The sequence below is a fragment of the Anomaloglossus baeobatrachus genome, chromosome 6 (assembly GCF_048569485.1).
Source record: "Anomaloglossus baeobatrachus isolate aAnoBae1 chromosome 6, aAnoBae1.hap1, whole genome shotgun sequence".
Taxonomy (NCBI): domain Eukaryota; kingdom Metazoa; phylum Chordata; class Amphibia; order Anura; family Aromobatidae; genus Anomaloglossus; species Anomaloglossus baeobatrachus.
Window position 1 is genome coordinate 538,479,944 of NC_134358.1, and position 25,777 is coordinate 538,505,720.

Consider the following 25,777-nt stretch of genomic DNA (forward strand, 5'->3'; position numbering starts at 1 on the left):
CATATTTCTAAAGATTTATTTAAAGCACTGACAGGTCGCCTGGAAGTAAAAAGCTTTTTCTTGGGAATCGTATAAACAGTATTGCAGCACAAAATATTGCTATTAAATTTTTCTTTGTAAACTAGACTGAAGTAAAACCACTGTCATTCACAAGTTAGACGTCACTCTGCAAAACCCCCAAAAAGACTAATCCCCTTCTACAGCAGGCTTAGGCAACCTATAGCTCTCCAGCTGCAAAGGAACTAGACGTCTCAGCATGCCCCAACATAACAGTTGGAGAGCTACACGTTACCAACCTCTGCTTCTGAAGGAAGTCTATCCTCCCGCTTTTGAAGTAACAGCAAAAAGGCACTTGAAAGCTGGTTTTCTTCAAAGTCTGAACACAGGGGACAATATTACTTTGCTGGAATATCAGAAATATGTTCAGGTTTTAATCTTCATAGTCATCGTGGTGCTGGGAACTTTCATTAATGACCTGTTAAAAGAAAGTAAGATTAGTCAGGTTAAGTTCCTTCCCTATTTATACCCTTCACTCTTCACTCTTAGCCACGCCTCCTGACGAAGCCTTCTGGTGAAACGCGCGTTGAGGCCCCGCCCCCACGCCCAGACTGCCCGATTTTCCCTGCCTAGACATGACACAAGGTAATACACCTTAGATTTTTCATGTTGCTTGCCATTGAGGGATCCCTTTATGAGACTTCACAGATATCTTTATTGTATTCCCTATTATCGTTCCCTCTATGGTGGCCAGTGGGCTCTTTTTACCTCTGAGGATTTTCTCATTTATATTATAGCCTACCAGCAGGTGTTACTACCATCTTGTGGTCAGTCCTGGTTTTTGCTGTGGGTTGGTTTTTGTGCAGGTTTTTCCACCTTTGCCTGCTACCACTGTGCACCCTGTATCACCTTGTATCTAATAAAATAATTTTGTATTCCACTCTGATATATCTTGTGGTCCTTTTTCTCTCTGTACCCCCTCTTCACATCTCCATCTTGTAATTGGGGTTACATCATTTTTAGGTTTCATTGTAATTGTACTTCAGAGCTGAATTCCTAATTATGCTGGTTGCTATTAGAGACAGTCAACAAGCTTGTCGACAGACACACCCCTAACAGCTGAGATACGTTCTAGACTGCCGTGGAAGGTTATTTTTTCCTAGATTGGACAGCTACCAAAATTAAAATACCTTACTTAGATCTGTGAACACTTTAAGGCAACAACGAATGCTGGGAGATGTCAGCTCTGAAGCCAGCAGAATTGTGATTTCAGATCCAGATTATAGTACAAGCTATGAATCGGATCAGATATTATAATACTGGCACCTGTAACTTGTAATAAGTAGTGATGAGTGAGCATGTTTGGGAGAGCTCGATACTCGATCAAGCATCAGGCTGCTCGAGACGCTCGGTACTCGATCGAGTATCTTGCGAGTGCTCGACATGCGTAACTCCCGAAGAGAGTTGACTTCCATTATGCTCGGTACTCAAGTCGAGCCCATGGGAGCGTCTGAGCTGCTCGATTCGAGTACCGAGTATTTTAGTGCTTGCTCAACATTAGCAATAAGTAGTGATGAGTAAGCACTAAAATGCTTGAGTCCTCAATATTCGAATCTAGCAGGTCGGACCCTCGGACAGGCTCGACTTAAGTACCAAGCATAATGGAAGTCAGTGGGAAACTCAAGCAATTTTCTGGAAAACCCAAGAAGGAGGATTGGGGACAAGATCTCTCTATCTCTCTTGCTCTCTTTGACCCTGTTTTGTGTGCATACAGTTAGGTCCAGAAATATTTGGACAGTGACACAATTTTCGCGAGTTGGGCTCTGCATGCCACCACATTGGATTTGAAATGAAATCTCTACAACAGAATTCAAGTGCAGATTGTAACGCTTAATTTGAAGGTTTGAACAAAAATATCTGATAGAAATTGTAGGAATTGTCACATTTCTTTACAAACACTCCACATTTTAGGAGGTCAAAAGTAATTGGACAAATAAACCAAACCCAAACAAAATATTTTTATTTTCAATATTTTGTAGCAAATCCTTTGGAGGCAATCACTGCCTTAAGTCTGGAACCCATGGACATCACCAAACGCTGGGTTTCCTCCTTCTTAATGCTTTGCCAGGCCTTTACAGCCACAGCCTTCAGGTCTTGCTTGTTTGTGGGTCTTTCCGTCTTAAGTCTGGATTTGAGCAAGTGAAATGCATGCTCAATTGGGTTAAGATCTGGTGATTGACTTGGCCATTGCAGAATGTTCCACTTTTTTGCACTCATGAACTCCAGGGTAGCTTTGGCTGTATGTTTGGGGTCATTGTCCATCTGTACTATGAAGCGCCGTCCGATCAACTTTGCGGCATTTGGCTGAATCTGGGCTGAAAGTATATCCCGGTACACTTCAGAATTCATCTGGCTACTCTTGTCTGCTGTTATGTCATCAATAAACACAAGTGACCCAGTGCCATTGAAAGCCATGCATGCCCATGCCATCACGTTGCCTCCACCATGTTTTACAGAGGATGTGGTGTGCCTTGGATCATGTGCCGTTCCCTTTCTTCTCCAAACTTTTTTCTTCCCATCATTCTGGTACAGGTTGATCTTGGTCTCATCTATCCATAGAATACTTTTCCAGAACTGAGCTGGCTTCATGAGGTGTTTTTCAACAAATTTAACTCTGATGAATGGTTTGCATCTAGATGTGAACCCTTTGTATTTACTTTCATGGAGTCTTCTCTTTACTGTTGACTTAGAGACAGATACACCTACTTCACTGAGAGTGTTCTGGACTTCAGTTGATGTTGTGAACGGGTTCTTCTTCACCAAAAAAAGTATGCGGCGATCATCCACCACTGTTGTCATCCGTGGACGCCCAGGCCTTTTTGAGTTCCCAAGCTCACCAGTCAATTCCTTTTTTCTCAGAATGTACCCGACTGTTGATTTTGCTACTCCAAGCATGTCTGCTATCTCTCTGATGGATTTTTTCTTTTTTTTAAGCCTCGGGATGTTCTGCTTCACCTCAATTGAGAGTTCCTTAGACCGCATGTTGTCTGGTCACAGCAACAGCGTCCAAATGCAAAACCACACACCTGTAATCAACCCCAGACCTTTTAACTACTTCATTGATTACAGGTTAACGAGGGAGACGCCTTCAGAGTTAATTGCAGCCCTTAGAGTCCCTTGTCCAATTACTTTTGGTCCCTTGAAAAAGAGGAGGCTATGCATTACAGAGCTATGATTCCTAAACCCTTTCTCCGATTTGGATGTGAAAACTCTCATATTGCAGCTGGGAGTGTGCACTTTCAGCCCATATTATATATAGAATTGTATTTCTGAACATGTTTTTGTAAACAGCTAAAATAACAAAACTTGTGTCACTGTCCAAATATTTCTGGACCTAACTGTACATCTATAATAATATATAAGGGCATATATAATATATACAGTATACACCTACCTGGCCATCTCTAGTCTCCACAGTTTTGATCAAAAGTGTTCTTTTAGAGTGGGATTCTGACACTGGGTGGGAGTCCAGGTTACTTTCTGTAAAATAATGTCACGAAAAAGGTTACAATAAGGCTATGTTCACACATTGTACTTTTGTTGTGTTTTGTTGCAGCGTTTTTTTCATGGGTTTTATGCAAATTAAAAACTGCTTTTTATGGTACCAGCAAAAAATATGATATTTCAGAAATCCCATGCACACAATTGCTTTTTTTCCTGGCTGAAATCAAAAATGCTGTTTTTTGAAAGAAAAAGAATTTCAATTCTTTCAGCATTTTTGCAGTGCTTTTTCCCATTAGAAAGCAATAAGTGCAAAAATCTGGCAAAAATGCTGTCATCAGTTTTTGCAATGTTTTTGGTGAAGATGGGGAGGTAGAGTACAGGACTGCGGGGAGGTAAGAGTACAGGCTGCGCGGAGGTAAGAGTACAGGACTGCAGGGAGGTATGAGTACAGGACTGCGCAGAGGTAAGAGTACAAGACTGCGGGGAGGTAAGAGTACAGGACTGCGGGGATGTAACAGTACAGGACTACGGAGAGGTAAGAGTACAGGACTGCGGGGAGGTAAGAGTACAGGACTGCGGGGAGGTAAGAGTACAGGACTGCGGAGAGGTAAGAGTACAGGACTGCGGGGAGGTAAGAGTAGTGGACTGCGGAGAGGTAAGAGTACAGGACTGCGGAGAGGTAAGAGTACAGGACTGCGGAGAGGTAAGAGTACTGGACTGCGGAGAGGTAAGAGTACAGGACTGCGGAGAGGTAAGAGTACAGGACTGCGGAGAGGTAAGAGTACAGGACTGCGGAGAGGTAAGAGTACAGGACTGCGGAGAGGTAAGAGTACAGGACTGCGGAGAGGTAAGAGTACAGGACTGCGGAGAGGTAAGAGTACAGGACTGCGGGGAGGTAAGAGTACAGAACTGCGGGGAGGTAAGAGTACAGAACTGCGGAGAGGTAAGAGTACAGGACTGCGGGGAGGTAAGAGTACAGGCTGCGCGGAGGTAAGAGTACAGGACTGCAGGGAGGTATGAGTACAGGACTGCGCAGAGGTAAGAGTATAGGACTGCGGGGAGGTAAGAGTAGTGGACTGCGGAGAGGTAAGAGTACAGGACTGCGGAGAGGTAAGAGTACAGGACTGCGGAGAGGTTAGAGTACTGGACTGCGGAGAGGTAAGAGTACAGGACTGCGGAGAGGTAAGAGTACAGGACTGCGGAGAGGTAAGAGTACAGGACTGCGGAGAGGTAAGAGTACAGGACTGCGGAGAGGTAAGAGTACAGGACTGCGGAGAGGTAAGAGTACAGGACTGCGGGGAGGTAAGAGTACAGAACTGCGGAGAGGTAAGAGTACAGGACTGCGGAGAGGTAAGAGTACAGGACTGCGGAGAGGTAAGAGTACAGGACTGCGGAGAGGTAAGAGTACAGGACTGCGGGGAGGTAAGAGTACAGAACTGCGGGGAGGTAAGAGTACAGGACTGCGGAGAGGTAAGAGTACAGAACTGCGGGGAGGTAAGAGTACAGAACTGCGGAGAGGTAAGAGTACAGGACTGCGGAGAGGTAAGAGTACAGGACTGCGGAGAGGTAAGAGTACAGGACTGCGGAGAGGTAAGAGTACAGGACTGCGGGGAGGTAAGAGTACAGGCTGCGCGGAGGTAAGAGTACAGGACTGCAGGGAGGTATGAGTACAGGACTGCACAGAGGTAAGAGTACAGGACTGCGGGGAGGTAAGAGTACAGGACTGCGGGGATGTAACAGTACAGGACTACGGAGAGGTAAGAGTACAGGACTGCGGGGAGGTAAGAGTACAGGACTGCGGGGAGGTAAGAGTACAGGACTGCGGAGAGGTAAGAGTACAGGACTGCGGGGAGGTAAGAGTAGTGGACTGCGGAGAGGTAAGAGTACAGGACTGCGGAGAGGTAAGAGTACAGGACTGTGGAGAGGTAAGAGTACTGGACTGCGGAGAGGTAAGAGTACAGGACTGCGGAGAGGTAAGAGTACAGGACTGCGGAGAGGTAAGAGTACAGGACTGCGGGGAGGTAAGAGTACAGGCTGCGCGGAGGTAAGAGTATAGGACTGCGGGGAGGTAAGAGTACAGAACTGCGGGGAGGTAAGAGTACAGAACTGCGGAGAGGTAAGAGTACAGGACTGCGGAGAGGTAAGAGTACAGGACTGCGGAGAGGTAAGAGTACAGGACTGCGGAGAGGTAAGAGTACAGGACTGCGGAGAAGTAAGAGTACAGGACTGCGGGGAGGTAAGAGTACAGAACTGCGGGGAGGTAAGAGTACAGGACTGCGGAGAGGTAAGAGTACAGGACTATGGGGAAGTAGAGTACAGGACTGCGGGGAGGTAGAGTACAGTGCTGCGGGGAGGTAAGAGTAGTGGACTGCGGAGAGGTAAGAGTACAGGACTGCGGAGAGGTAAGAGTACAGGACTGCGGAGAGGTAAGAGTACAGGACTGCGGAGAGGTAAGAGTACAGGACTGCGGAGAGGTAAGAGTACAGGACTGCGGAGAGGTAAGAGTACAGGACTGCGGAGAGGTAAGAGTACAGAACTGCGGGGAGGTAAGAGTACAGAACTGCGGAGAGGTAAGAGTACAGGACTGCGGAGAGGTAAGAGTACAGGACTGCGGAGAGGTAAGAGTACAGGACTGCGGAGAGGTAAGAGTACAGGACTGCGGAGAGGTAAGAGTACAGGACTATGGGGAAGTAGAGTACAGGACTGCGGGGAGGTAGAGTACAGGACTGCGGAGAGGTAAGAGTACAGGACTGCGGAGAGGTAAGAGTACAGGACTGCGGAGAGGTAAGAGTACAGGCTGCGCAGAGGTAAGAGTACAAGACTGCGGAGAGGTAGAATACAGGACTGCGGGGAAGTAGAGTACAGGACTGCGGGGAGGTAGAGTACAGGACTGCGGGGAGGTAGAGTACAGGACTGCGGGGAGGTAGAATACAGGACTGCGGGGAGGTAGAATACAGGACTGCGGAGAGGTAGAATACAGGACTGCAGGGAGGTAGAATACAGGACTGCGGGGAGGTAGAATACAGGACTGCGGGGAGGTAGAATACAGGACTGCGGGGAGGTAGAATACAGGACTGCGGAGAGGTAGAATACAGGACTGCAGGGAGGTAGTATACAAGACTGCGGGGAGGTAGAATACAGGACTGCGGGGAGGTAGAATACAGGACTGCGGGGATGTAGAATACAGGACTGCGGGGAGGTAGAATACAGGACTGCGGGGAGGTAGAATACAGGACTGCGGGGAGGTAGAATACAGGACTGCGGGGAGGTAGAGTACAGGACTGCGGGGAGGTAGAGTACAGGACTGCGGGGAGGTAGAGTACAGGACTGCGGGGAGGTAGAATACAGGACTGCGGGGAGGTAGAGTACAGGACTGCGGGGAGGTAGAATACAGGACTGCGGGGAGGTAGAATACAGGACTGCGGGGAGGTAGAGTACAGGACTGCGGGGAGGTAGAATACAGGACTGCGGGGAGGTAGAGTACAGGACTGCGGGGAGGTAGAGTACAGGACTGCGGGGAGGTAGAATACAGGACTGCGGAGAGGTAAGAGTACAGGACTGCGGGGAGGTAGAGTACAGGACTGCGGGGAGGTAGAGTACAGGACTGCGGGGAGGTAGAGTACAGGACTGCGGGGAGGTAGAGTACAGGACTGCGGGGAGGTAGAGTACAGGACTGCGGGGAGGTAGAGTACAGGACTGCGGGGAGGTAGAGTACAGGACTGTGGGGAGGTAGAGTACAGGACTGCGGGGAGGTAGAGTACAGGACTGCGGGGAGGTAGAATACAGGACTGCGGGGAGGTAGAGTACAGGACTGCGGGGAGGTAGAGTACAGGACTGCGGGGAGGTAGAATACAGGACTGCGGAGAGGTAAGAGTACAGGACTGCGGGGAGGTAGAATACAGGACTGCGGGGAGGTAGAGTACAGGACTGCGGAGAGGTAAGAGTACAGGACTGCGGGGAGGTAAGAGTACTGGACTGCGGAGAGGTAAGAGTACAGGACTGCGGGGAGGTAAGAGTACAGGCTGCGCGGAGGTAAGAGTACAGGACTGCAGGGAGGTATGAGTACAGGACTGCGCAGAGGTAAGAGTACAGGACTGCGGGATGGTAAGAGTAGTGGACTGCGGAGAGGTAAGAGTACAGGACTGCGGAGAGGTAAGAGTACAGGACTGCGGAGAGGTAAGAGTACTGGACTGCGGAGAGGTAAGAGTACAAGACTGCGGAGAGGTAAGAGTACAGGACTGCGGAGAGGTAAGAGTACAGGACTGCAGAGAGGTAAGAGTACAGGACTGCGGAGAGGTAAGAGTACAGGACTGCGGAGAGGTAAGAGTACAGGACTGCGGAGAGGTAAGAGTACAGGACTGCGGAGAGGTAAGAGTACAGGACTGCGGGGAGGTAAGAGTACAGGACTGCGGGGAGGTAAGAGTACAGAACTGCGGAGAGGTAAGAGTACAGGACTGCGGAGAGGTAAGAGTACAGGACTGCGGAGAGGTAAGAGTACAGGACTGCGGAGAGGTAAGAGTACAGGACTGCGGGGAGGTAAGAGTACAGAACTGCGGGGAGGTAAGAGTACAGGACTGCGGAGAGGTAAGAGTACAGAACTGCTGGGAGGTAAGAGTACAGAACTGCGGAGAGGTAAGAGTACAGGACTGCGGAGAGGTAAGAGTACAGGACTGCGGAGAGGTAAGAGTACCGGACTGCGGAGAGGTAAGAGTACAGGACTGCGGGGAGGTAAGAGTACAGGCTGCGCGGAGGTAAGAGTACAGAACTGCGGAGAGGTAAGAGTACAGGACTGCGGGGAGGTAAGAGTACTGGACTGCGGAGAGGTAAGAGTACAGGACTGCGGGGAGGTAAGAGTACAGGCTGCGCGGAGGTAAGAGTACAGGACTGCAGGGAGGTATGAGTACAGGACTGCGCAGAGGTAAGAGTACAGGACTGCGGGATGGTAAGAGTAGTGGACTGCGGAGAGGTAAGAGTACAGGACTGCGGAGAGGTAAGAGTACAGGACTGCGGAGAGGTAAGAGTACTGGACTGCGGAGAGGTAAGAGTACAAGACTGCGGAGAGGTAAGAGTACAGGACTGCGGAGAGGTAAGAGTACAGGACTGCAGAGAGGTAAGAGTACAGGACTGCGGAGAGGTAAGAGTACAGGACTGCGGAGAGGTAAGAGTACAGGACTGCGGAGAGGTAAGAGTACAGGACTGCGGGGAGGTAAGAGTACAGAACTGCGGGGAGGTAAGAGTACAGAACTGCGGAGAGGTAAGAGTACAGGACTGCGGAGAGGTAAGAGTACAGGACTGCGGAGAGGTAAGAGTACAGGACTGCGGAGAGGTAAGAGTACAGGACTGCGGAGAGGTAAGAGTACAGGACTGCGGGGAGGTAAGAGTACAGAACTGCGGGGAGGTAAGAGTACAGGACTGCGGAGAGGTAAGAGTACAGGACTGCGGGGAGGTAAGAGTACAGAACTGCGGGGAGGTAGAGTACAGGACTGCGGGGAGGTAGAGTACAGGACTGCGGAGAGGTAGAGTACAGGACTGCGGGGAGGTAGAGTACAGGACTGCGGGGAGGTAGAGTACAGGACTGCGGGGAGGTAGAGTACAGGACTGCGGGGAGGTAGAGTACAGGACTGCGGGGAGGTAGAATACAGGACTGCGGGGAGGTAGAGTACAGGACTGCGGGGAGGTAGAGTACAGGACTGCGGGGAGGTAGAATACAGGACTGCGGAGAGGTAAGAGTACAGGACTGCGGGGAGGTAGAGTACAGGACTGCGGGGAGGTAGAGTACAGGACTGCGGGGAGGTAGAGTACAGGACTGCGGGGAGGTAGAGTACAGGACTGCGGGGAGGTAGAATACAGGACTGCGGGGAGGTAGAGTACAGGACTGCGGGGAGGTAGAATACAGGACTGCGGAGAGGTAGAGTACAGGACTGCGGGGAGGTAGAGTACAGGACTGCGGGGAGGTAGAATACAGGACTGCGGGGAGGTAGAATACAGGACTGCGGGGAGGTAGAGTACAGGACTGCGGGGAGGTAGAATACAGGACTGCGGAGAGGTAAGAGTACAGGACTGCAGGGAGGTAGAATACAGGACTGCGGGGAGGTAGAATACAGGACTGCGGGGAGGTAGAATACAGGACTGCGGGGAGGTAGAATACAGGACTGAGGAGATACTGTATGCTGGTATGAATCTTAAAGTTGACATAGGCTCTTGCAAAATGCATTATTGCCTTTGAAGTTATACAGAAAATAATATTTACCTCTCAAGCTCATGCTGGAGAAAGAATGAACTGGAATAGTAATTCTGAAAAAAAGAAAATCAAATAAATGAATAAATCCAATTTGTATAGAGCATAATACATGTATGTGTGATCCAGAGGCCACTGGCTTTCCTGTTACCTGCTCTCCTCTCCTTCCAGCAGTTTTCTGTAAGTGGCAATTTCAATATCAAGTTGCATCTTAACATTCAGCAGTTCCTGGTACTCGCGTAGGTGGCGAGCCATCTCCTCCTTCATGTTCTGGATCTCCTCCTGGAGACGGTTAATGTTGTCCTGGTAGTTAGCAGCTTCAAGGGCGAAGTTCTCTTCCATTTCACGCATTTGGCGATCGTAGGACTCGTTCTGGAATACAACGACAATTATTTGGATGATTTTCAGAATTGTACCCTTTCACATTAAAAAGCTAAAATTCGGGCAGAGATGAATAACAATATTTCAATATTTCCGCAAAATCAGTGCTTTGTTTGTAGTCTGTTACCACGGAGATACAGGTGTGTGCAAAGAAACTGTAAACAGAAAACAGTAGGAGATTTTTAATTAACCCTTTAAAGACCATGGAATTTTTAATTTTTGCGCTTTCATCTTTTTTTTTTCATCCAAATAGCCTTTGTTTTTTTGCGGGATGAGTTGTAGTTTTGAATGGCACCATTCATTTTACCATATAATGTGCTGAAAAATGGCAAAATAAAAGTGGTGAAAGAAATATAATTGTGCCATTTTTTGGGTGAAGTTTGTTTTTATGGCCTTCCTTGTGTAGATTCATTGATAGTCTTCTGGTAATGTGTTTATTGTCTGTACATGTCCTCGCTGAATCGTAATGTGCTACGGAATATGTTAGCGTTATAGAAATAATAATAATATGAAAACAATATTAATATTATTATTATTGTAAACATAACATGGAAAAATTATTGTCCATGTCTGTCTGATTACGACGATTCCAAACAAGTATTTTTTTTTCGATTTAAATTATGAAAAAAATTCAGAATATTGTAAAAAAAAAATTAAAAAAAAAGATTTTTGCCGTATGTCGCTATTTTCCAAGACCGTTAATATTTAGATTTTTTTACTGATGTGACTTATTATTTGTGCAGTGAACTGATGTTTTTACTAATACAAGGTACGATACTTTGATTGCTTATTATTACAAGTGAACAAAATAACGCAATCCTGGCATCTGATTTTTTTTTCCTCTTTACGGCATTTACTGATCGGTTAATTAAGTCCATATTTTAATAAATTTGATATTTACGAATGCAGTTGTAGGTTTTTTTGGGTTTTTTTCCTTTCTTTGGGGGAAAAAGGGGGTTAATTGAACTGTTATATATTTTTATATTTTTTTTTAATTTTTTTAAAACATTTTTTAAACTTTTTAGGAGATTTTAGCTTGCGATCGTTAGATCACTCATACAATTTTAGTACAATTGAGTTTATAGTGAAAAAACTTTGTCTCATATTGTGATCAGCCCACAGTAAGACCAAGGTGATAATAACAGGGGTCTTCCGTAGACCCTCGGCTGCACTGGCGAACACAGACAGAAAAGGGCCCCTGTGCAAGAACAGTATACGGGCCCTTTTCAGTCCAATAACTCATCAAAATTCACAATTCCACCTGTTTTGTGGTAGAAATGGGCGTCCCAACCTCTTGGGCCCCTGGGCGGCTGCACAGGTTGCACCAATGATATGTCCGCCCCTGCCCAGCTGTTGTAGTAACCCATTGGTCCCTGACTGATCCAACTGGATCAGTCAGTGAACACATAATAATTTCAACTCCTGGAGATATTTTTGGAAACTTTAAAACAGTGAACCCTTTGGTCCCCCGTGGTCGCGTCGTGGAGTCAGGTGGGAGCCGATGGGCGCAAGCGCTTATTCCATTTATAGTCAACATTATTTTCAAAGTTATTTCTTTCAGCAGAAATGGAGTAAAAATTGGTTGTACCCAAAGGATGTTACACATTACGGTATATTATATTACTTACGGATCCTTTCATTGCATCGATCTCACAGGTAAGGGCCTGGATCTGTCTGCGGTAGTCATTAGTCTCCTGCTTGGCTTGACGTAAGGCGTCATTGTTGCGGTTAGCAGCTTCAGACAGGTCAGCGAACTGCGGAAATATAAATGTCATAGTTGATTATAGCCCAGCGGTCATTCCAGGTGACTGTTCAGAATAATTGGTTGGGTGTGGACACTATTTATGGCCATTATATGACTTGTTCTCTCCTCTGCAGGATCCATGTTTAATATTCATTTGTCTCTGAGCTATTGGAGGGTAACTAGCTACTATAATGTCTCCCACACAGACCTACTCACCGCCTCAGCTGGGTAGCATACTCCCCCACACTGCACTGGCGGTCCACATGTGCTCCTGCCTCCTTCGCCACCTAAGGCATGCAGCCCAGGTCTGCCAGGAGTGTGCTTAGGGCATGTGCACACACACACTGGCCCTCCTCTTAAAGGGAAGGCGCCCTATATCAAGGAAATGCCTATGGCTGAGAGGCATTATGTATTTAAGGCACCCTCCCATTAGGGGAAGTGCCTACGCAATGCCTTTAGTTAGTCAGTCAGTTTCCAGTCTGCTAGCTAGTTGTCAGGTTCCTATGCTCCTGTCCTCTTATCCTTGTGTCCGTCACCTGTACTTGCCTTCTCATACCTATCTGTCCCTGCTGTGCCCACCATATCTTTCCATACCAGCCTGCCTATCTGCCCCAACCATCCCATCTGTATCTGTGTCTATACCTGAGTCCATCTCCTGTCCATCTCCTGTCCTAGGGGTCAGATCCCACAGTCCCGGTCACTGCCCTGGGAGTGGTACCTGGAGTCTGCCTCACAGTAGGTGCTTAGTTAAGCTCCTCCCAATAAAGGGTAAGCTGAGGTCCCCCCTGTAGTCCAGTGGGTCCACTAACCCAGCTCGCCGCCCCTATACTGGCCGCGAGCGTTACAATAATGCTCACTTAAAAGTAGTATACAGAAGTATTGAACAGCGTAGCTGTGAGTCCAGCTCTTGGGTGAAATGAACACTTTACTTTAAGGGATTGTCCAGTCTAAAATGACAAGTTTTCAGTCTAGTTATGTGACTGTAGGATTATGAATCCACAAAATGGACACATGGTGCACTGTGATGATTCTCCAGTGTCAGAGTAGGGAGCGGTCTACTCCCGGCCAGAATCTCACTAGATCGGCCCGGCCTCGCTCAACACACCTACAAAAGCCCCTAATAAAGTTCTTGGACTTTTCATATCATATATTACATAGGAAATCTCACACTTTAGTTTCCCCTCTTACCTTGGACTTGTACCATTCTTCTGCATCTTGCAGATTCTTAGCAGCAACATTCTCGTACTGCTGGCGGACATCGCGCAGAGCGGATGTGAGATCTGGTTTGGCAACATCCATGTCGATCTGGACATGTTGTTCCTGAAGTTGAGCTTGGAGTTCACGGATTTCCTGAGAAAAACAATTAAGAAGCGTTACAGATTTAATATCTATGTCTTAAGGCGGGCTTTGCACACTACGACATCGCAGGCCGATGCTGCGATGCCGAGTGCGATAGTGCCCGCCCCCGTCGCAGCAGCGATATGTGGTGATAGCTGGCGTAGCGAAAGTTATCGCTACGCCAGCTTCACACACACACTCACCTGCCGTGCGACGTCCCTGTGGCCGGCGACCCGCCTCCTTGTTAAGGGGGCGGGTCGTGCGGCGTCACTGCGACGTCACACGGCAGGCGGCCAATCAGAGCGGAGGGGCGGAGATGAGCAGGATGTAAACATCCTGCCCACCTCCTTCCTTCCGCATATCCTACGGAAGCCGCAGTGAGGCCGGTAGGAGACGTTCCTCGCTCCTGCGACTTCACACACAGCGATGTGTGCTGCCGCAGGAGCGAGGAACGACATCGGACTGTCACGTCAGCGTAATTATGAATTACGCCGACGCTGTACCGATGATACGATTACGACGCTTTTGCGCTCGTTAATCGTATCATCCAGCCTTTACACACTGCGATGTCGCATGCGATGCCGGAAGTGCGTCATTTTCAATTTGACCCCACCGACATCGCACCTGCGATGTCGCAGTGTGCAAAGTGCCCCTAAGAATAATATCAGACCTTCAAGAAAAACAACTTAAGCTTTCCGCAAAGCACCACGAAGAAGGGTAAGCAAGATGGAAGTGATCCGTGAGCGATACTGATACCATGGGTGGTTGACATAGCCCTGGGTTTCCTTGATGGAACTATTGATGTCACCATATGAAAGATGACATCATTTAGTTTCTTCATCAAGTTTACTGGTACTTTTCATTAGTTGGTAGAGTTGAGCAAAAATATTAACAGGACCCTGGTCCGGCAGCCACATTAGTAGTTTATGGCCCCCAGATCAATGCCCTGTGAACCTCCTCCTATTTTTCATCTCTCTTGGTTCTTATTCTGATTAGTAAGCCCAGCGTGATGTCATTCATACATCATGCCGCAATGATGACATCACACCGGGCTTAATAATCAGAAGAGGCACCAAGGAAGAAGTCCGGTAGGAGAAGATTTTCTAGGCTTTGGTCTGGTGGCCACTTTTTGCTTAACTCCTGAAATCAGAAGGTCCAACATGGAAAAATCCAAAACCCCAATCTGTCTTTTACCAAACACCAACATCAAGGGACGGTTGGGACAACACCCATTCCCGTTAGATGACTTGTTGGTTTAGCCAAAACTGGTATTCATCAATGGTATGGTCAAATTAGCTCTGAGATTTGGAGGTCTTAATAATCCGAAAGACCTGGAATCTTAGTTATGATCATTTAGTTGATCTACACAAATCTATCTCCACAAAATAAAGACCATGAGACAGAAAAGACTGCAGGTCAGTGCCCCAGGGAAAAACTGAGTGGAAGATAAGGAAACAACAGCTAGGGATGTGCAGAAACCAGTAAAAGGGGCAGAAATCTTTCTAGAAGACGATTCCAGACCAAAGAGTTTTGGCTCCTTGGTAGGAGAACACATTTTGATACCTTTTGTATTCTTGGTAGAGATGTTTTTGTTTTTCTTTTTAACTTTGGTTGTTCCAGTGTATCACAGTTTACATCACATTTATCCTGCAGTTGCCTAATGTAAAGTAAGGTCCACTTGTCTTGAAAGTCACTTTGGACTTACCTCATCGTGTAACTTCTTCAGGAAAATAATTTCTTCTTGCAGAGATTCCAGTTTGCGCTCCAAGTCGATACGAGCCAGAGAGGCATTGTCTACGTCCTACGGGGAAGAAACAAAAAGTTGTTTTTACTGTTCAGTCTGTTTTTTTAGGTGTTTATAGGTTTAATTTAGGTTTTACACCTCAAGATACAACTCTAGGAGGAAGACTCCACCCTGGGTAATCACTAGAAGTCAGTCTGGTATATCTCCATTTTGGTAAGATACATTGAGGCAACGGCAGAGTGCACCAATTGTATGAAATGCTGAAGCCCAGAAAGTTTGAAAAGTATGGGCAACCGTTATGATTCCTGTATAGCAATCAGGGAGACTGGAGGATGACCCCTTTAAAGTTCAGGCTTCTTCAGAGGAAAGCGCTCATATAAATGGACGCCCAACCAAAAAGGGTCTAATGGTCTATGGCAGGTGAAAGCAACCTCTGACACTCCAGCCATAGTGACACTTCAACTTCTAGCATGCTGGTAGTTGTAGGTTCTCAACAGATGGAGGGCCGCAGATTGTTGTGACCCCCAGATCATAGGGAAGGTTTCGCCCAAAGCTCCTCCAAATTGGTGGTAACTTAATCAAGAACATTAACCGTTCTCCTTCTGATAAGGAGACATTGCTGCTGTCTGAAGAATACTATACAAATATTCTGTAAATGTGACCAGTATTTACATCTTCAAATGGTTTTTGTGCCGGGCATTAAGCTTTACATACTCATTTCAGCCATTAACTTTTGAGCATAAATATAGAGGATTGGCTTTAAAGCATTCTGCACATTGATAGACATAATAGTCACTATGAGACCCCCACCCAATACATTACTGATTCAACTCATGTCCATGAGACGTTATGAAAGACTGCAACTCAAAGACCCCTTGTGTGTGGATAACGGCTATGGGTACCCAATGTGTCACTGACTATACTGCCATTGTATCACTGACTGCTCCTCAAATAATGGAGCTTTGTGCCACGGATGTAGATGTTATCACTGGATGGATGAATAGACCGACAGACAGAATGTTTCCCCAAAAATAAGCCCTAGCAGGAATTTTCACCCTTTTTGGAGTATGCTTCAAATATAAGTCCCACTGCAAAAATAAGCCCTAGTTTTGATTCAATAAGGAAGTGTCCAGGCAGCTAAAAAAGTTACAGAATACAGCAGGACTCTTCATTTAAGAATGCAGGCATCACCAAAAGAGAAGGGACCACCAAAAAAAGCAGTCCAACCCCCCCCCCCCCCAAAAAAAAATAAAAAAAAATGCTCTGCTCTCACCAGACCCAGAACAACTGCAGATGGCAAGTGGCAATGGTGAATGGGCTCTCACACAGAGATCTGTGTCTGTCATGTCCCTCGCTGTTCTGCTCACACACCCATTGTGTATCGGTATCACTCTACTCTCTCTAACTGTGCATTAGTGATACTGCTTCAGGTCAGCAGGGGGAGCGACCAGTGAGGATGGCAGGGGAACGACCGCTGCACAACCCAGGGGGAGCGACTGCTGCAGACTTTACGGGGAGCGACCGCTGCAGAACGCAGGGGGAGCAACCGCTACACAACCCAGGGGGAGCAACTGCTGCAGACTTCACGGGGAGCGACCGCTGCAGAACGCAGGGGGAGCGACCGCTACACAACCCAGGGGGAGCGACCGCTGCACAACCCAGGGGGAGCGACCGCTGCGCAAGCCAGGGGGAGCGACCGCTGCACAAGCCAGGGGGAGCGACCGCTGCACAAGCCAGGGGGAGCGACCGCTGCACAAGCCAGGGGGAGCGACTGCTGCAGACTTCACGGGGAGCGACCGCTGCAGAACGCAGGGGGAGCGACCGCTGCACAACCCAGGGGGAGCGACCGCTGCACAACCCAGGGGGAGCGACCGCTGCACAACCCAGGGGGAGCGACCGCTGCACAACCCAGGGGGAGCGACCGCTGCACAACCCAGGGGGAGCGACCGCTGCACAAGCCAGGGGGAGCGACCGCTGCACAAGCCAGGGGGAGCGACCGCTGCACAAGCCAGGGGGAGCGACTGCTGCAGACTTTACGGGGAGCGACCGCTGCAGAACGCAGGGGGAGCAACCGCTACACAACCCAGGGGGAGCGACTGCTGCAGACTTCACGGGGAGCGACCGCTGCAGAACGCAGGGGGAGCGACCGCTACACAACCCAGGGGGAGCGACCGCTGCACAAGCCAGGGGGAGCAACTGCTGCACAAGCCAGGGGGAGCGACTGCTGCAGAACGCAGGGGGAGCGACCGCTGCACAACCCAGGGGGAGCGACCGCTGCACAACCCAGGGGGAGCGACCGCTGCACAACCCAGGGGGAGCGACCGCTGCACAAGCCAGGTGGAGCGACCGCTGCACAAGCCAGGTGGAGCAACTGCTGCACAAGCCAGGGGGAGCGACCGCTGCAGAACGCAGGGGGAGCGACCGCTACACAACCCAGGGGGAGCGACCACTGCACAACCCAGGGGGAGCGACCACTGCACAACCCAGGGGGAGCGACCGCTGCACAAGCCAGGTGGAGCGACCGCTGCACAAGCCAGGGGGAGCAACTGCTGCACAAGCCAGGGGGAGCGACCGCTGCAGAACGCAGGGGGAGCGACCGCTACATAACCCAGGGGGAGCGACCGCTGCACAAGCCAGGTGGAGCGACCGCTGCACAACCCAGGGGGAGCGACCGCTGCACAACCCAGGGGGAGCGACCGCTGCACAACCCAGGGGGAGCGACCGCTGCACAACCCAGGGGGAGCGACCGCTACACAACCCAGGGGGAGCTACCGCTACACAACCCAGGGGGAGCTACCGCTACACAACCCAGGGGGAGCGACCGCTGCACAACCCAGGGGGAGCGACCGCTACACAACCCAGGGGGAGCGACCGCTGCACAACCCAGGGGGAGCGACCGCTGCACAACTCAGGGGGAGCGACCGCTACAGAACCCAGGGGGAGCGACCGCTACACAACCCAGGGGGAGCGACCACTACACAACGCAGGGGGAGCGATCGCTGCACAATCCAGGGGGAGCGACCGCTGCACAACCCAGGGGAAGCGACCGCTGCACAACCCAGGGGGAGCGACCACTGCACAACCCATGGGGAGCGACCACTGCACAACCCATGGGGAGCGACCGCTGCACAACCCAGGGGGAGCGACCGCTGCACAACCCAGGGGGAGCGACCGCTGCACAACCCAGGGGGAGCGACTGCTACACAACCCAGGGGGAGCGACCGCTGCACAACCCAGGGGGAGCGACCGCTGCACAACCCAGGGGGAGCGACTGCTGCAGACTTCACGGGGAGCGACCGCTGCAGAACGCAGGGGGAGAAACTGCTGTGAAATGCAGGGGGAGCGTCCGCTGTGGAATGGAAGGGGACTGACCGCTGTGGAACGCAGGGAGAGAGCGACCGCTGAAAAAGGCAGGGACAGAGCAACCACTCTGGAATGCAGGGACAGCGCGACCGCTGTGGAACGGATGGGGACCGACGCTGTGGACCTGACAGCGATGCAGACCTGTATTTGAGAGCCCATAGGGGGTAAACTTAGTAGTACATAGGGAATAGCCATGTTTTCCCAAAAATAAGACCTACCCCAAAAATAAGCCCTAGTGCATTTTTTTGAGAGAAAAAAATATTATAAGATAGATAGATAGATAGATAGATAGATAGATAGATAGATAGAGGGATAGATAGAGAGGGAGAGATAGAGGGATAGAGAGATAGATAGAAGGATAGATAGATAGATAGATAGATAGAGGGATAGATAGATAGAAGGATAGATAGAGGGATAGATAGATAGATAGATAGATAGATAGATAGATAGATAGATAGATAGATAGATAGATAGATAGATAGATAGATAGATAGATAGATAGATAGATAGATAGATAGAGGGATAGATAGATAGATAGATAGATAGAGGGATCGATAGAAAGATAGAGGGATAGATAGATAGATAGAGGGATAGATAGATAGATAGAGGGATAGATAGATAGATAGATAGATAGATAGATAGATAGATAGATAGATAGATAGATAGATAGATAGATAGAAGGATAGATAGAGGGATAGACAGATAGATAGACAGATAGATAGATAGATAGATAGATAGATAGATAGATAGATAGATAGATAGATAGATAGATAGATAGATAGATAGATAGATAGAGGGATCGATAGAAAGATAGAGGGATAGATAGATAGATAGATAGATAGAGGGATAGATAGATAGATAGATAGAGGGATAGATAGATAGATAGATAGATAGATAGATAGATAGAGGGATAGATAGAGGGATAGAGGGATAGATAGAGGGATAGATAGATAGATAGAGGGATAGATAGATAGATAGATAGATAGATAGATAGATAGATAGATAGAGGGATAGATAGAGAGATAGAGAGATAGATAGATAGATAGATAGATAGATAGATAGATAGATAGATAGATAGATAGATAGATAGATAGATAGAGAGAGATAGATAGATAGATAGATAGATAGATAGATAGATAGATAGATAGAGAGATAGATAGATGATAGATAGATAGATAGATAGAGGGATAGATGGATAGAGGGATAGATAGATAGATAGATAGATAGATAGATAGATAGATAGATAGATAGCTACAAGTATTATTTGTGAGATCTCATTTCTACTCCAGTTTTACATCAAAAGGATTTTTTTTACCGCTATATTAGAAGCTTTGATCTGCCTCTGTCCAGAACACAGCGGACCTTTAACTCTCTGCCTATGTTTAAGACAAAAGGGAAATGTCAGCTCCTTCTTTACACCTCGAGGATGCGCATTGCTTTCTGGGATGCTGGGAGTTGTAGTGCCACATTGTGTCATTACTGGGAGTGTAAGTAAATGAATACTTTTGCAGGGGGTTGAGCGTGGCTGTGGAGGGCACTCGTTGGCGTTATCTCCGGATTGCACAACTTATTTTTTGTTATCCGCGTGACCGTTAGCGCCTCAACAGGAAGGTTACGTAATGCACAAGGTCTGCTGCCTGCAGGACATCATATATATGGTATATAGATATATGTGTAGAATATATATTTGAATAGTTATAGTCACAGCCGTGTAATTAGATGAATGCAAAATGTAATTTCCGGTGGGTCCCACACATAATAAAATGCTGCGAGCAACAAAAGCCTGGGATCGGCCACAGAGGAGCTTTTCTTCCCGGTATTGGTCGTGTTCCTGCATTCCATAGAGAAGGCGTGAGAAAGCAGCAGCGCCTGTCAGGAAAGGAAACAGATGGAGGGGCGCTTCTTTGTGTAAGGGAATGGGTGATGGAAGCTAAGACACAGGCGGGGACCCTTTAAGGATCACACAAGTGGAGGTTATTGTGTGCAATCCTCTATGCACTAAATGCTTAGGGGGTCGTATATCTGGCGACAGGATTTATTTTTAGTGTTTGTCTTTAGTCTTGAGACCATGGAGAACCCTCAAAGGCTAAACTAGACTTGTTAGAATATCTTATAGCATTATGAGCCTTGGAATTAATGGATCCCATAGACTGGAGACTTGGCACGCCTTCTATAGGAGGCCGAGCTGCTCAATGTTACTGGACCACGTGTAACCGACTCATCCTTATATTACATGGAAAGGATTACAAGGTTGCAAATTTAGAAGCCAGATCCACAGTAATCACTCCAATGGCAGGATGGTTTTATTCATAAAAAGTGTTTTCGTGGTGAAACAGGTACTTTGTCATAAATAGGTAGCTTTGTATCCAGTGTAAAAGCCGCTGTTCTCCTGAATCCGGCGTTGTTTTTCTTGTGTTCCTACTCCCCTCTGTTCTTGAGATATGGCCCTCTCTTCTCTGTATACAAATATAGTCTTGTTAGCCAAGTGGGAGTGGTCTTCTATGGGTGTCTTCTTGAGGGCCACACCCACTTAGATATCAAATCTAGTTTTATATGCATGCAAAAGGTGGCCATATCTTAGGAACAGAGAGGAGCCAGAACAAAAGAAAAGCAGTGCCGAATTGACTAGAACAATGGAAATTACACCAGGTCAAAAAGTGATGCTTATAGCAAGTGACAGGTTCTCTTCAATAAGAAGCATCATAGGAAAATCCAACAAAGAGCCTGAAGAGGTGGAGCATGACAAGCATTCTCTCACTGGTGTGCACTGAATCTTTGGGTCATGCCCCGTCCACAAAAAGCCCTACATTAACATGGTATTTAATACACCAGGTAAAAAAAAAGTGATGCTTATAGCAAGTGATTGGTCCTATTCAATGAGTATCGCAGGAAAATCCCAAAAAGAGCCTAACAAGGCAGAGCATGACAAGCATTCTCTCTTTGGAGTGCAGTAAAACTTTGTGTCATTGTGTCATGCCCCGGCCATTCAAGCCCTGCACTAAGCACAACATGGCATTTAATATTACATGACATATATGTGTGTGTGTGTGTGTGTGTGCAATGTGTTAATATGCTGCCGTACTGATACAAAATTGCTATTTTATTATGCATCATTCTATGCCAAAAAATTAGGAAAAATATACGCCGACTATATGGTATAGCGATCTTCAGAATTGTTTCCAATTTTAATTGCGACATAAAACTTATTAAATAATCTACAAGAATTTTTTTTTTACCAAAGAGTTGAGTGCAAGCTATTGTTGTCTGTTATCATTTGCTCCAGGAATTCTTCTAAAAAGAGCACAAAAAAAAATACCTTTTCCCCTTTTTCTTTAAACTGCATATGCCTAGTGTTAAGAATTACAGGAAATTATATAACAGTGTATCATTTTGTATAATTGGCGGTCCCCTTTTAATTTAATTTATACAGTCCGCCACTAGGGGGGCTCAAGATAAGAAAAACCTCCTCCTACAGACAGGAAAGAAGGGGTGTCAGTGAGCATTTCCTGAGGGTGTTTTTGAGTATCACATCTGCAAAGCCACAAACCTGCCGGAATGATTGCAGATTGCTCTCGGCTTCTTCTTTCTGAATCATTTCATCTTGCAGCCTAGAAGCAAAAAAAATAAAAAATAAATTAAAAAAAATGATTATTTTAATCCTATAAAAATGAAAAAAAAAAAAAAGGACCACCCATGAAAAAAGAAAATTGCATAACATAAAAAGTCACTTCCAAATGTAATAATTTTTATAATCCCTGCAGATGTAGCAGAGCTGATCGAGTCAATGTAGAAATGCTGAGTTTGTCATTGTGGGAGGAGTTTTACAACTACATTTTGATTAAACTAATATATTTCCAAAACATCCCACCTAATGAAAGCTATTAATTATTTGATATGATATTAAATAAGAATTGTGTTGCCCCATATATATATATATATATATATATATATATATATATATATATATATATATATATATATATATATATATATAAAATTATTTTTTTATTTTTTAATTATTATTATTATTATTTATTATTATAGCGCCATTTATTCAATGGCGCTTTGCAAGTGAAAGAGGGTATATGTACAGTATATATAACTTTTCCAGCTCACACTATCACTCTGCAAGCTAGGCCTGAATCCTATGCCCTGCCACACCCATGGACCAGGCAGTTTTGCAGCCAAGATCTTTTTTTTTTGCCTAGGGCAACCACTAGGATCCCAGCCCTAATATTATCCTGCATGGCTGGAGTTTTTCATCTTTTCTGCTGGACCAGCAATCTGAACACTGATGGATAAAGTGCCCCTTGTTCCAAGCCAAAAAAACAACATTAACCCTAACGGTCAACACTGGACTTGACCTAGATATTTCAACAACTTCTCTTGGCAAGAAACTTTTCCTCTTTTTTTTTTTCTTTTTGGCCACAAGGTTTAATAAAATGAGTCATTCTGAGAACTCAATGTTGCAATTTGAAAAGAAAAAAAAAAACCCTCAAGGCTTTCAACATTCTGGAGAAAGTAACCATTTAGTGGTCCAAAAAGAGAAACTTTGTATCTAAAGAAGTAAATAATGACCCAGTAGAATGGGGAAAGTTAATGTAAATATTTACACAAAATATTGGTGAAAGTTGATGGAAATATTTACCCAACAGAATGGGGGAGAATTAATGCAAAAATTTGCCCAAAATATTGGGGAACGTTGATGTAAATATTTACACAAAAGATTGAGGAAATTATTGTAAATATTTGCACAAAAAAGTTAGGAAAATTATTGTAAATATTCCCAGAAAATATTGGAGAAAATTATTCAAATATTCACAGAAAATATTGGAGAAAATTATTGTAAATATTTACACAAAATATTAGGGGAAATTATTGTAAATATTTTCACAAAAAACTGGTGGAAAATTATTCACATATATTGTAGAAAATTATTGTAAATATTTATACAAAATATTGGGGGAAATTATTGTAAATATTTACACGAAATATTGGAGAAAATTATTGCAAATATTCACAGAAAATATTGGGTGAAAATTATTGTAAATATTCACAGAAAAGATTGTAGAAAATTATTGTAAATATTCACAGAAAATATTGGGGAAATTATTGTAAATATTTACACAAAAGATTGGAGAAAATTATTGTAAATATTTACACAAAAGATTGGGGAAAATTATTGTAAATATTTACACGAAATATTGGAGAAAATTATTGTAAATATTCACAGAAAATATTGGAGAAAATAATTTAAAATATTGGGGGAAATTATTGCAAATATTTACACAAAAGATTGGAGAAAATTATTGTAAATATTTACACAAAATATTTAGGAAAATTATTGTAAATATTTACACAAAAGATTAGAGAAAATTATTGTAAATATTGGGGATATATTTACATAACAGATTGGAGAAAAGTTGATGTAAATATTTTCCCAACAGGTTGGGGAAAGGTTTCACCTTCAAGAAACTTTAGACAGAGGATGTGCAACATTGTATCAATGAAAGGCAAGAACTTACTTTTCTCTGAGTCTTTGCAGGTCATCTCCCAGGTTGTCCCTCTCCACCTCCACCCTGGCTTTCTCATTGGTCAGAAGGTCCACTTGCCTCCTGAGATCCCTCATTTCTTCTTCATACAGGTCCCCCACCCTGGAGGTCCCCTTTCCTTTCAGCTGCTCTAATTCAGCCAGAAGTATCTTGTTCTGTTGTTCCAGGAACCGAACTTTGTCAATGAAGTTGGCAAACCTGTCATTGAGCTCCTGCATCTCAGCCTTCTCATTGGTCCTGTTGGCTTTGAACTCCAAGTTGATGGCATCTGCCAGGGAGAAGTCTACACTATCTGCCAGTCTGGCTGGAGGGAGGCTGCTCCTCAGCCTGACAGAGGAAGATTTGGCGATAGCTGGGGAAGAAGAGGTTGTGTAGACCACCCTGCTGGTGAGACCACCACCACCACTGCTGTATCCAGGGCGGTAGGCACTGCCCAGGGTGTACCTGCTGCTGGAGGTGGCATAGCGGCTGCCAGAAGAGCTGGATCTGGGGTTCCCCCCAAAGAGCCTCTTGTATGAAGACTTGGTACTCATGGTGGGCTGCTATTCCTTTGTGTGAGGTGGTCCCCTGTGCAGACCAGTCAGTGCTTCAGCAGGAGACAGAGGAGGCAGCCACACGGGTATATATACTGCAGATAACGGCACAGGGGTGAGGAGGGATGCCACAGCGGCCAATCAGAGGACCTTACCTAATCCTCAGCCAATGGCAGCGCACGGGGCTGCAGCATCGCGATTTGTCTCCTCAGTCACAAACTTTTTTTTTTTAACTTCCAAAAGTTTTCAAAAGTTTCTCCAAACGTCTTAATTCTATAAAGAAAACTGAAGAAAGCCTTACAAAGCCAGATCCTCCCAAAATCTATATTTGATTGCAATGCCAGACACAACAAATGGGCATGCTGGGATTTGTAGTGCTGAAAGTATTTTCTCAACCCTTTTTCTAACAGGGGGGGGATCACTTTGGACTAAAGTAGTTCCAGGATATTATGTGCCGGCAATACATGTGGCAGCTCCACCACAATTGATACATTCATACTAATGTGTGCATGCTGGGATTTGTAGTTCCACAGCATTAAACCAGATTAGCAATACAAATAACTGTTTCTAGAATGATATAGCAGCTTATATATCTGAATTTCATCTTGCTTGGCATGCTGGGATTTGTAGTTCCACATGTTGGCAGCTACGGATGCACCATAATTGATACATTCATACTAATGTTGGCATGCTGGGATTTGTAGTTCCACATGTTTCCAGCTACAGATCCACCATAATTGATAAACTCATACTAATGCTGGCATGCTGGGATTTGTAGTTCCACATGTTTCCAGCTACAGATCCACCATAATTGATAAACTCATACTAATGCTGGCATGCTGGGATTTGTAGTTCCACATGTTTCCAGCTACAGATCCACCATATTTGATAAATTCATACTAATGCTGGCATGCTGGGATTTGTAGTTCCATATGTTTCCAGCTACAGATCCACCATAATTGATACATTCATACTAATGCTGGCATTTGTAGTTCCACAGCATTAAACCAGATTATGTTTCTAGAATGGTATAGCAGTTTATTTATCTGAATTTCAACTTGCTTGGCATGCTGGGATTTGTAGTTCCACAGGAATAACTATAGCAATATAAGTAACTGTTTCTAGAATAGTATAGCAGTTTATCTGAACTATAACTTGTTGGCATGCTGGGATTTGTAGTTCCACATGTTTCCAGCTACAGATCCACCATAATTGATACATTCATACTAATGCTGGGATTTGTAGTTCCTCAGCATTAAACCATATTATGTTTATAGAATGGTGTAGCAGTTTATTTATCTGAACTTCATCTTGCTTTGCATGCTGGGATTTGTAGTTCCACAACATTAAACCAGATTAGCAAGACAAATACCGTAACTGTTT

The 25,777-nt window shown here is 45.9% G+C and overlaps 1 protein-coding gene across 1 annotated transcript; it reads right to left on the reverse strand.

The window, feature by feature from the left end:
• On the reverse strand, positions 1-24,471 carry VIM (vimentin). The gene is made up of 9 exons (XM_075315597.1): positions 23,835-24,471; positions 21,857-21,917; positions 14,908-15,003; positions 13,053-13,214; positions 11,749-11,874; positions 9,891-10,111; positions 9,752-9,795; positions 3,452-3,537; positions 1-475 (listed from the first exon to the last, which is right to left on the reverse strand). The coding sequence occupies exons 1-9, from the start codon at positions 24,392-24,394 to the stop codon at positions 431-433; spliced, it is 1,401 nt and encodes a 466-aa protein (XP_075171712.1). The 5' UTR covers positions 24,395-24,471; the 3' UTR covers positions 1-430.
• Between the last annotated feature and the right edge of the window lie 1,306 nt (positions 24,472-25,777).

What these genes read in the sequence shown, in the direction of transcription:
- VIM (XM_075315597.1), bottom strand. Translation starts at nt 24,394, where the DNA reads ATGAGTACCAAGTCTTCATACAAGAGGCTCTTTGGGGGGAACCCCAGA. An exon ending in ATCTGCAATCATTCCGGCAG is followed by an intron (nt 15,004 to 21,856) that starts GTTTGTGGCTTT and finishes TCTTCCCCGTAG; the next exon opens with GACGTAGACAATGCCTCTCT. An exon ending in TGAAGAAGTTACACGATGAG is followed by an intron (nt 13,215 to 14,907) that starts GTAAGTCCAAAG and finishes TGTTTTTCTCAG; the next exon opens with GAAATCCGTGAACTCCAAGC.